Source organism: Carcharodon carcharias, chromosome 7 (genome assembly GCF_017639515.1).
Source record: "Carcharodon carcharias isolate sCarCar2 chromosome 7, sCarCar2.pri, whole genome shotgun sequence".
Classification (NCBI taxonomy): domain Eukaryota; kingdom Metazoa; phylum Chordata; class Chondrichthyes; order Lamniformes; family Lamnidae; genus Carcharodon; species Carcharodon carcharias.
In genome coordinates, this window is record NC_054473.1 from 24,827,956 (window position 1) to 24,840,826 (window position 12,871).

The window sequence follows — 12,871 nt, forward strand, 5'->3', positions numbered from 1 at the left end:
GGAAGTGAATATGCAAAATGCTATATGTATGTGGTAATGTAAATATAATATCAACACATTAGGGCTGATTGTAACTAATGCACTAAGGTTACATAACAAGACAGGTAAATTAATAGTACAAATAGAGATAACTGGGTGGCATCCAGTAGCAATTACTTAGATAGGTGCAGGATAAACATGGTTGGAAACAAAATATTCCATGTTTCTTGACTTTTAGAAAAGATAGACAAAATGGAAGAGAAGGTGGGGTAGAACTTATAATAGAGGATAAGATGAAGACAATAGAGAGAAAGTATCTTAGCTCAGAAAATCAGGATGTAGAGTGGGTATGGGTGGAGCCAAGAAATGACAATGGGTGGAAAATACTGGTGGGAGTAGTTTACAGGCCTCCTAATGGTAATCATAGTTTTGAATGAAGTATAAATCAGGAAATTAGAGGAGCATATATCAAGGGCTATGCAATAATCATTGGGGACTTCAATTTTCATATAGACTTGGTAAACCAAATTGGGAAACATAGCTTTGATGGTAAGTTTATTATGCATTTCAGACAGTTGTCCAGATATGTCAAGGAACCAACTAGGAAACAGACTATTTTTGATTTAGCCTTGTGCAATGACAATGTTAATTATAATCTTGTCATAAGGGCTTCTCTGGAAAAGAATGATCGTAACATGATAGAATTTTATAATTTTAGAGAGTGATGCATTTCAGTCTCTAAAACTAGGGTATTAAATTTTAAACAAAACCAAGGCATGTGAATGAGTTGGTTGAGGTAGATTGGCAAATTAGTTGAAAAGAGAGGATGAATGGTAGATCAGCAATGTACATCATAGGACCTGTTTGCATAATTCGATAAGGCAGCTGGGCCACTTTTGTAAAGACATTGGCCAAAATGGTGGACAATGGGTTTGGAGTGGAAACAGGGTAGGGTAGTATAATTAACACACTGAGAATGCCATCAGGAGAGATGGTGGCATAGTGGTAATGTCACCAAACTAGTAATCCAGAGGCCCATGCTAATGCTGTGGAGACATGGGTTTCAATCTCATCACAGCTGGTGGAATTTAAATTCAATTAATAAGTTTGTATTATAAGGCTGGTCTCAGTAATGATGACCATGAAACTATCAAAGGTTGTTGTAAAGACCCTTCTAGTTCACTAGAAACTTACCATCCTTATCCTGGTCTGACTTACTTATGACTCCAGAGCCAAAGCAATGTGGTTGACTCTTAACTGCCCTCTGAAATGTTCAGTTCAAGGGCAATTAGAGATCAGCAACAAATGCTGGCTTTGTCAGCAATGTTCACATCCTATGAAAGAATAAAGAAAAAAGATCTCTGAAAAAATAGGAGCAGGATGCTAGATGCCCCAAATAATCAATATTTAAAAACTCCAATATACGATATATTCACAGGAGATTTGTGATTTTTTTTTGTTTTATGTATGTCTCTGCATTTATCTGCATTCTGTTTTTATACTTTAGGGCCCTTCCATGAAACAGTTCATGGATATTTTTTCTCTTCCTGAAATGACTCTTCTTTCGTGTGTGAATGACTATTTTATTACCCACAACATCGAATATGATCCTGTTCATCTCTTCCGGGATGTGAGCGTGAGTATAAACTTAGTTTGACCTAAGCGGGTGTGCAATACTGCCCAGGTGCTGCTAACACTGGAAAGAATTATGTTGAGTGGGCAATTTGTTCTTTGCTTCTGAACAGAGTTTGAAAAGGATTGAGCTTTTCATTGTTATTAAGCGACAGTGGTTTTATACTCTGTACACCCAATTCTTTCACATGGTTAGAGTTACTTAGTTTGACTTTTTCATTGCAATAACAAGAATTGCAGTAAAATAAAGACCACAAGTTTAATTAAATTTATCATTTCATCTCTTAACAGAGCAGAGCTTCACTTGCAGGTCAATAATCAGAAATGACAATTAGATAGACTATAAATAGAAAACCCCTTGTCCTTGGTTACTGTTTAACGCTGAGTTAGCGGACCAATGTTGTCACGCTTGCAGCTGTTGTTCTAGTTTAATTCCAGTCTCTCTTAGAACTCATGGATTGTACACCAAGTGGATTGTACGGCAGGAATAGGTTGATAGGGTTCCAGTGTGGAACAGTTTGCCTCACTAAATATCGGGCTATCTAGTATGTTTGGTAAAATTTGTATAAATGCAGAGTTCTACTTTCTGGGAGCCAATGACTGAAAGATATATGGTGCTGTAATGCTCTGTATATATTATTGTGGAGCAGCTTCCACATTTCAGTTTGTCCTCAAATCCCTCAGATTTATGTCATTCTGTCCTCCTGTCAAGCATTGTTTGATTTATTTGAAGATGAGGTTAGATAATATAGAAGTCCTCTGGTAAGCCTTCTAGATCATGTAAAGAGGTCTTTAAGAACTCCTTAAAGGCATCATGGGAAGCCACATACAAACTGTCTCTGGAAATAGCCTTTTTTTTTTGGTGGGTCCATTTGGAGCTTTCACACATGCACAAAAACCTGGGTGACTACCAGGAGGGGTTTGGGTTTGAATGTAAGTCCAAGTTTTGTGAGGCCCTCTGCTACCAGTGGGTCTTGCAATCAGCAGCCATTCATCCTAAATTAGGCCCTGGTGATTTTCTTAAACATTAGGCCATATAGGCTTCATCATCACACCCCCTTAACCAGCCCATCCCACTGCCATGCCCATACATGGCAACTCATGTCAACCCATACCTCGCCCACCTCCATTGCCCCTTATAGTCTCTATTGCAACTTAGTGGCAACTCAAACCTTCATACCCACAATTTTTTGTCATCATACCCTCAATACCAATTGACCCAGTATGTAACATGGCCTGACTTCAGGAGCCATGCCGAGACTAAATAAAGTTAAAGCTCTAAATATCTATTACAAACTTCGCTATGACTCTCTCATTCATGAAAGCTCATCCAATATAATTAAAAACCTTCAAGTGCTTAATCCTCTATGACAGCAAACATATGTATTCATAACCCTACATCAAAGACAGCTAATTGAGTATTAACCTCATTGAGTTGTCAATAAAACTGTAAACTTGCAGCCCCCTAATGTGATAATGATAGGTTGTGGAAAGCAATCGGGCAATAATAATGAGGTTGTGTTTGACAGACAGCTATTGTACAGATGTAGAATAGCACCTTTTTTAACTCAAATGCAGGCAATTGTTTTCACTTTTTAAATAACTTCACAGCTTTACAGTTCTACAGACCTTAGCCCTTCACGAGCATTTATGTCTATTCTAAAAATTTGTAACTCACACAGATAAGGCCCTTGCTGCAGCGAAAATGGGCTCTGGTTTAACTCTACATTGAGTTCCAATGGCCCTGCTAAGTTCAGGTTTCCCCCATGGGAGAGTCATGACTGTCCCTGTTCCCTCTGGTGAAAATCAGATCTGTCAGAAATGGGGGCAGGACTTTTGGACATGGGGTCCCGCCTGCCATTTTTCAATGTTCCCACACACTACACAACTCTAGCAAAAATCTAGGCCTTTATGTAAAATTTTCATCGTTGTTATTTTAGCAGATGTATTAGCATATTTACTTGGAATGGATTAATGCCTCTGTATAGGTCCTCATTCTATGATTTTTCACATTCATTAATTGTGTGCATCATTTTGGTTCAGGTTAAAAACTGCACAGATTTAATTCAAAAAGCTGAGGTGTGAGGAGGAATTCATGGCCAATATTTTAAAGTTTGACGTGAAGTTTTAAAGAACTATAGCCCTGATAGTTATAGGGAGGTGGGGATGGTACAGAAAAAGTTAATGGCAAGAACTCATCTTTTCCTTCTGTTTTTCACCTGGCAGTCGGCCAAATTGACAGCCTGGCAACCACGGAAAACCGGTGGCAGGGGTTTGTAACTGGTGAATGCATGGTGGTGGTTAACAGACTAGATAGGATTGGTGGACTGTGGATGTGTAGATTGATTGGTTTAAATTAATGTTATGATACAGCAGATGGTAAATGCTGAGCTGTTCAAATTCCAGAGGGAAACTTGACTGTCAAAACGAATTTTCAATTTGCATGTTTTGAGACGCGGGTTTTGAATTCAGTAATAAGACCACCGAGCCTCAAGAGGTTTTTATAAAACTAAATGAAACATTTATTCATAAAAGAAAAGATTGTAAGCACATATGTATGTCTACAAATTACTACTGTAATAACTTCTAAATCCCCTAATTAATTTAACTCCCAGTTATACTTTTGTTAAGGCAACAATATGACACACAGATTTGAAAAGTCCCAGGCAAAGTAAACAATACCTGAATAGTCAGATTCAAATTGAGTTCTCTTAGCTTCAGTCCCTGGAGGCAGCAGTTTGGTACATACAGACTGCAGTCTTTTCACACTTGCTGGATCTTAAATTGCCTTCTCTTACACACAGCCTACATTCCTTTGTACATATTTTCCCCTTTGAATTCAAATACCCATTGTTTTGCTATGTCTTTGGATTTAATCTCCTGATAATAAAAATCTCTCATAGCCTAATTCCACCAGTAATCTTTGGGAAAAATAAATAAACACATTATTTCTTACTACTTTTGCTGTGAAGGTATACATTACTTCCCCCCCTTTGAGTTCAAGCCACTATAGTTTGTTTAAAAATGCAGATGTTCCCTTTACACTTCACATTCTAAAATTTTCCCATGTTTACCTAATTAACATTTCAAGCCTAACTCCTCTTCTTACATCAAAGTACCCAGACTAGCTGCCTCTAATGCAGTTAAGCCTCTCTCACACACACGCACACAGACACACACAGACACATCCCGCTATTACTCTGTTTTACAACAAATTCCAACAACATTATGGAAATTATTAGATCTTCCTGACTGTTAAGAAAGGTGGGAATTGAGCTAACACACCTGGAAGCACAGTCCTCTTGCAAGAGTGATTGGCACCATTTAGAAGATGCTTTTAATGTGTGTATATCTGGGGAACGGGGTCTCCTAAAAGCATATAATTGTTGGGTACCAGGAACCAAGAATTTAGGATATATTATGTATATTGTTGAGAAATCATGCCATGAAAGAACAAAAACGTCTTTAACGTTCACCACTTTACTGGTTTCTTCTTTCCTTTCAGGATGCTGTAACTAGCATCCATATCAAGGGAATGATGTACGATTGGATTGAAAAGGACCTGGGTAAGTAACCAACATTGAACACTCTGGTCTTCTAAAGTGTGTTAGATATCTGGGATGTGAAATGCTCAATTATAGGATTTAAATAGGCCGATCTCATCATTAACAGACCACTGATCTGAAGACTAAATTCTCAGACTCTGTTTTGGCAATAAGCTAACTCATTGGGCCAAATTTTATGGTCTATGGATCATCAGAGACTGGACATATGATTGAAGATGTGCGTCAGGACCCTGTGCAAGTCCGGACATGGACCTATGTGGGAAATGCCTGGGAAGTTTCAACTTCTGATGGGCAACTCCTGCTCACTGGGACTCTTTGTGAATGCCTCCAACTCTGAGCTAGAGTCAGAGACTTCAGACAGATTCACTCGGCTTACCAGGGTAGTTACTGAGGAAATGTTAGACAGTTTAAAACCTAGTCTGGCACTGGGTAATGACACAACTGAACCTCTCCTGACTGCATGTCGCCCTCCTGCCCTCACCGACTAGCTACCCCACCCGACTACCCTTCCAACCTGATCTGACTGCTCTCCTAACACCACCTGCCTACTCCTACAACCACGCAACTACCCTCCCAACCACACGACTAACATCCTGACCCGATCGCCCCACTTGCATTCAAACCGGACCTTTAAATGCCAGGCGTGTCCTGTCAACTCCTGTCTCTACTCTGCTCTGATGGAGTTCTCCAAATAACACTGTATGCCCGTTTTTGAGAGAGCCAGGCTCAGAAGACACTAGTAGAAACGTACAACAGTATCATGTTGAGGGAGTTTACGAGCGCAGCAGCAATCTGACGATCATTGCTGCTGCTCAGAAGACCCAGGCCATCAACTTTGTCAATGAATAAATTACCTTGTGACTCTAATCATATCTCAAATTTGGTATCTGTTTTCCAGGTGTCCTGCACGATGGACACTGCTATGCCCCCATAATGAAAGCCACACAATTCCCACATCCGACTCTAGCTGTACAGTCATCTGCCCAGTTTTTGTGATGGGTCAAATGTTTTTATAGGTTTGCAAAAAGATTTGTTAAATATTGGAGTGGGAACAGTAATCTTAAATGAATCAGACTCAAAATGAGAACATGGGATTAACTTTCAGTCCTGATATTCACCAGCCAAGTTGACTGTCACAATCTAATGAAGTCAGCAAAATGCTGAAAAATCAGGTGGTGTGTGAAGGGCTTCAGTTATTGGAGCAAACAGAGTGCTCAGTATTAGTATTGGAATAGAGTGATGATCTATTTCTCCCCTCATCAATTGCAGAGAAATACATTCTTCATGGAGATGAAACATATGCTGTCCTGAACCGGCTGGTTAATAATGGAAAGAAGCTCTTCCTTATAACCAACAGTCCCTTCAACTTTGTGTAAGCGGTAACTTATCTCAGCTATGTTGTTTATCATTTTCATTCCATAATCATAATCCTTCTGGCATGGCATTACTGTCCCAAATGCAAGGCTATCTTTCTTCTGTTTTTATATGGCTTAGATAACAAGATCACATGGGGAATCTGTTAATGAGATAGGAAATGACCAGTTAACCAAGAGTTCCCTGGTACCACTAGAAATTCTGCATAATCAGTCTACGAATATATGGGAACTGAACTCAATTGTAGTATCTGAGGATAGATCAGTGCCTTTCCTTCATGGTCAGGAACTTTTGGCTCAGTGCTGAGCAAAAGGGAGGCATGTAATCAGAGGCTTACAAAGAGTTCAGTCATGTTGTTGGTCAAATGTTTTAACATACAAAAGATGGCATCTACATCTTTGTGCTTAGATTGTATGTATTATGTCCGGTAAATAGCTTCAAACCAACATAATTCAAAGGGGAATGACATTTTTGTTCTAAATGGCTTTATTTTCAATGGCAATGGAATCACTGGCATGAAGATCCCTTGGTAGGATCTCTCGCCCTGGACTGGACCACTCGGAGGGTATTAACTATGGAATGCACTTTGTGGAATTTGTCTGTTGCAAGTAAAGGGGCTATAACTCTCAATTGGGCTAAGAGTTGTTCTAGGGATGTCTGACCCAAGGCAATGACACCAAAGTTTGGGAAGTTTTCACACCTGACCTTTTGCCAGGTCTCCTGGAAGCCAGAAAGACAAAATACTGCTGGTACTAGAAATCTGAAATTAAAAATAGAAAATGCTGGAAGCACTCAGCCAGTCTGGCAGAATTTGCAGAGAGAGAAAGAGTTAATGTTTCAGGTTTGTGGCCTTTTATCAGATCTGAAAAAAGTAGTAGGTTTTGAGCAAATGAAAGGAGGGAGGGTGGGAGAAAGAACAAAAGGGAAGGTCTGTGATAGGATGGAGGGATGGCTCTGGGGTTTGAAAATGTACAATAGCTAATTATAAGGAAGCTCTTCAGGGATGTTGTCATTGATCCTAATAAAGTTGCCTAAAGGAAACGAGAGGCAGTCTCCTTCAGGGATGCTAGGAGCGGATAAAATTGTACTCTTTATGAAAGCAGAAGAAATTTCTAGTAAAAATATAACTTTCCTATATCAAAGAGGTGGTACGTTAAAGAAGAGCTCCCAATAGAACTTTGTTCTCCTTCTGAAGATAGTTTGGAAAAGTGGATTGTGACTAAAATGTTGCAACCTAAAAAACAGTATCTTTGGGGCAGAATTTTCTGCCTATCGGGCAGGCCGGTCGGGAGTTGGTGAGGGCAGGCGTGGAGCTGATCGTTGCCTGCGATTGGCTGCGTGGCGCCATTTTACGTGGGCGGGCCATGCACGCGCATGAAAGAGCGCAGAAATCTCTCTGAGGCATGGAGCTGCCTCAGGGAGATTAAGTTCACAGAATCACAGAATCACACAGTGCAGAAGAGGCCCTTTGGCCCATCGAGTCTGCAACGGCATGTGAGAAACACCTGACCTACTTACCTAATCCCATTTACCAGCACTTGCCCCATAGACTTGAATGTTTTGAAGTGCCAAGTGCTCATCCAGGTATCTTTTGAAGGGTGTGAGGCAACCTGCCTCCACCAATCTCCCAGGCAGTGCATTCCAGACCATCACCACCCTCTGGGTAAAAAATCTTTTCCTCACATCCACCCTAAACCTCCTGCCCCTCATTTGAACTTATGTCCCCTTGTGACTGACCCTTCAACTAAGGGGCACAGCTGCTCCCTATCCACCCTGTCCATGCCCCTCATAATCTTGTACACCTCGATCCGGTCGCCCCTCAGTCTTCTCTGCTCCAACAAAAACAACCCAAGTCTATCCAACCTCTCTTCAAAATATTTCATCTCAGGCAACATCCTGGTGAATGTCCTCCGCAACCCCTCCAGTCCAATGACACACTTCCTATTGTGTGGCGTCCAGAACTGAACACAATACTCCAGCTGTGCCCTTACCAAGGTTCTATTCAACTCCAACATGACCTCCCTACTTTTGTAATCTATGCCTCGATTGATAAAGGCAAGTGTCCCATATGCCTTTTTCACCACCCCACTAACATGCCCTTCCACCTTCAGAGATCTATGGGCACACATGCCAAGGTCCCTTTGTTCCTCAGAACTTCCTAGTGTCATGCCGTTCATTAAATACTTCCTTGTCAAATTACTCCTTCCAAAGTGTATCACCTCACACTTTTCAGGGTTAAATTCCATCTGCCACTTATCTGCCCATTTGACCATCCTGCCTATATCTTCCTGTAGCCCAAGACACTGAACCTCACTGTGAACCGGCCAATCTTTGTGTCATCCGGAAACTTACTAATCCTACCCCCACATATAGTCATCTACGTTGTTTATATAAATGACGAATAGTAGGGGACCGAGCATAGATCCCTGTGATACGCCACTGGACACCGGCTTCCAGCCACTAAAGCAGCCTTCTGTCATCACCCTCTGTCTCCTACAAAAGTTCATATTGAAAATTTTAAATAAAGATAAATTAAAATTATTTAGACATGTCCCCTCATGTGACAGTGTCACATGAGCTGAGACATGTTTATGAATTGTGAAAAAATATTTATTTATTTAATAAAACCTTCAGGAAACCTCATCTCACCCATGGATGAATTTTCCTGAAAAATTCGAAGGCCACTTGGGCTTCTTGCCTGCACGACAACCTTAAGGTTGGATGGGCAGCCCTGTTAATTATCTAAATTAGTTTTCTAATAGTCTTAACAGGCCTTTGACAGTTCGGTAGGCGTGCAGCTGCCTCCGGCGCACGCCCACCGAACGAAAGAACTGAATGATGCGTGGTGATGTTGGGACACATGCCTGACGTCGCTGCGCATCATTTTACGCGTTGGTGTAAATTCTGGCCATAGTTATAGCAGGTTTATACAACTTAAAATGACCCATTAGATCAGTTAGTTATGGTGAAAGTATGAATGAAAACCCTATGTTATTTTCCTTCTTCCATGTTGTTGACTCTTAACTGCCCTCTGAACTGGCCTAGCAAGCCACTCAGTTGTACCATACTACTATAGGGGAGTCAAAAAGGAATAAAACCAGATTGATCATTCGGCACTTTCCTAGGAGCTCCCTTCCTAAAAGTACTGTAGGTGTACCTACATCAGATGGACCACAGCGTTTCAAGAAGGCCACCAACATCTCGAGGGCAAATGGGGATGGGCAACAAATGTTGGCCTTTCCAGGAATCCCACATTTCATGAAAGAATTGGGGAAAAAATACCTAGAATGGTTTAGCTGTGATCCAATTGAATGGCAGGATAGACCCCTTTTTTTTTGCCCATTTGACACCAAGGGGTAAAATTTACACACTTTTATACTCCTGATGTAGAACTTTGTAAGCCAGAATTGCACATTAGAAATTCAAGCAGGGAAGCAGGCACATCATGCAAGATTTCTGTTCTTGAACAGATGGGAAATCTTGCAGGGCCCATTGGCCTCAACTGTGTAAATTTCTGACATGCTCCCACTGCCGACAGCTGTGTCCTAAAAGTAACTGAAATCCAGAGATGTTACATAATGGGGTAAAATGAGTTGCCTAGCTGCTGAGCCATTCAGTCAGAGCTGACCCATTCATAGTACTGTGACCCCTCCAAAGCAGTGCTAAATAGATGCGATCCTGAAAATTTGAACTGAGAAACTGACTGTGTCCAAAGGAGCTGTTGAAGTTAGTGTTTTGATAATTGCAGTAGCGTTATAAAGAATTCTACATGACACGACATTGACCCCAACAGGTCTATTCTGGTGTTTGTTCCTCTTTCCACCTTGCTTTCTCTCACTGTACATTCCTTTCTCCTTCATGTATTCCTCTAGTTTCCCCTTAGATGCATCTATACTATTTGCCTCAGTTGCCTAGGGATGTATTTTGCAGACCTTTAAAGATGGCAGTTGGGACCCGGATGTGGATGGCCCGCCCCATTTCCAACTGACCCAATTTTTGCCGGCAGGGGGAAGGGAATGGGGCATGTATGATCAATGAACTGTGAAGGTTTCTGTGTATCTCTGCACCATCGTGTCACATGAATTAATTTTAGAATGATGCAAACGCACCCTGTCAGGACCAGAAAGGATAAACTTGTGACTTATGTGTTGAGATATCAAGTCAGCCTAATTTGTGAAAATATTTCACTGATTATGACATGTCCCTTTATACAAACTAGGTATCTAAACCCAATCGTTGTTCAGCTGCAAGAAGAGTTTGAACATTGACAAACTTTTATTGCTAGACTGTTTATTAAATGCTACCAAAAGTTTGCAGTCTGTCAGGATTGATAGGAGGTGCTTTTAAAAAAAAATCAAAACAAGTTTAGTAATATGATATATAACAAAATATTTCTCTCTCATCTACTCTCTGCACAGTGATAAAGGAATGAAATATATGGTGGGAAAGGACTGGCGGGATCTTTTTGACTTGGTGATCGTTCAAGCTGATAAGCCAAGCTTTTTTACGGATAAGCGCAAGTAAGTGGAGTTGTAAACGGGGAAGGGGAAAGAAAGATAGTCTTAACTATTCTGATAGAAAATATTTAAAAAATTTAAATAGCTGTAAACAGTAACACTTCCTGACTAATGCAATTTTCAATAAGCCAAATTGTTTAGAAGCATATTTAAAGATATTTTGATGGAAATAGCCATGTACATAGAGAGGCATGTTCATTGTATGTTAAATAGATGCAAACAGTGGACATTAACTGGGGATTCACTTATGCTTTTATAGGTAGGGATAGATTAAAACTCCAGTGGACAGATTAGTAAGTGTATGTTTGTAATGGGTATCTCTGCAAATAAATGAAAGTGTGTAAAGATTGGCTGCAGTTCCACCTTCACCATGAGGGTTTCTGGTGTATAATAAGGCAAATATAAAAGGAGTCAAGCAAACCTTCTTCACAAAGCTGATCAGAAGGAAAATAATACTTTCCTCAAATTAACAACATAAAGTAAATGTGTTTTCTACGTAACTGTGTTTTCTGCACAACTATATCTGGCTACTTGGAATCTAATAACAGTGAATTAAGCCTGTCTGGGGTTTCCTCCTCAGGCTTTATAATTAGTGGCTGGGTAATAGTTGTTTTATTTTTCCAGGCCTTTCAGAAGACTGGATGATATGGGTGTGCTGCAGTGGGACAAAATCAACACGTTAGAGAAGGGAAAGATGTATAAACAGGTTTGTGTTTAATGCTACAGTATGTTGATCTGCATGGCATTGTTGGGATCATATTTTCTGATGTTGCACAATATAAAGTATGAAATCAGCCTTATACTCGAGTTGACTTTTCCAGTAGCTTTTGCAAAGGGAGAGAAATATAAGTTAGCCTGTTTTGGTGAAATTACTTTTTCTTCTAAGTTAAACCATAAACTAAGGCTGGAGAAAGACTTGTCTCACTAATTATGTTTTACTACCTGGTTAATTACCCATATTGAATATTTTGATATGACCTGAACCAAGAGTGTGGGACTGAAACACATTTAAAGAAATCAAATTTTCCAGATAATGTTAGGATTCTTTAAAGTGGGAATGCATGGAGGAAAAGGAAAATGTTCAGCAAAAACATTGCAGGAAACAGTTTTGGAAAATAATTTATTTTTAAAATAGTTGATTATGCAGTTCACTGGATTATTATGGTTCATGTAGGAGGAGACAATGTATTAAGTTGAGATAGAAGATCAGCTAAGATTTACTGAATGGTGGAGTGGGCTCTAGCTGTTGTAGGGCCAATTGCTGGCCCTAATTCTTTTTGTCCTGAAAAATCACAGAATAAGGACAGTTTGGTCTACGTGCAAAGCAGTTCTGTTTGAATTTCTCCCCTATTCATAACTTTACTGAGCCTCTAATTGGCATTTCCCAAGTAGTGAGGGAAAAGTGGAGATTGATTGCTGGACTTTATTGATCCTGATAAAGAACAGCTTGGAGAAGCATTGATGGAAGCCTGGGAGTATGGCAAAGGCAATACCTAAACAAAAACAGAATTACCTGGAAAAGCTCAGCAGGTCTGGCAGCATCGGCGGAGAACAAAAGAGTTGACATTTCGAGTCCTCATGACCCTTCAACAAGCAATACCTATCCAGTTTCAAAGTGTTCAGCAGTGAAGATGTGAAAGGGCATTTTAATCTAATGCACTTTCAAATCTACATGCACTTTGGACAATATCAGCTGACCTACCTTACCTACAGGGTGTGGGGAGCTTGCAAAATGTTGTATATGGGAAATAAACCCTTCTTACAGGAGTTATCCTTTTTTTCCTCTTAATAGTGTTACCATCA

The 12,871-nt window shown here is 40.2% G+C and overlaps 1 protein-coding gene across 1 annotated transcript in view; it reads left to right on the plus strand.

Moving 5' to 3' along the window:
- Positions 1–12,871, plus strand: part of nt5dc2 (5'-nucleotidase domain containing 2) — a 57,015-nt gene that overhangs the window by 27,152 nt on the left and 16,992 nt on the right. The window contains exons 6-10 of the mRNA XM_041191800.1: positions 1,487–1,615; positions 5,117–5,177; positions 6,447–6,549; positions 10,970–11,071; positions 11,693–11,774. Coding sequence (XP_041047734.1) covers positions 1,487–1,615; positions 5,117–5,177; positions 6,447–6,549; positions 10,970–11,071; positions 11,693–11,774 — 477 coding nt within the window. The remainder of the gene's footprint in view (positions 1–1,486; positions 1,616–5,116; positions 5,178–6,446; positions 6,550–10,969; positions 11,072–11,692; positions 11,775–12,871) is intronic.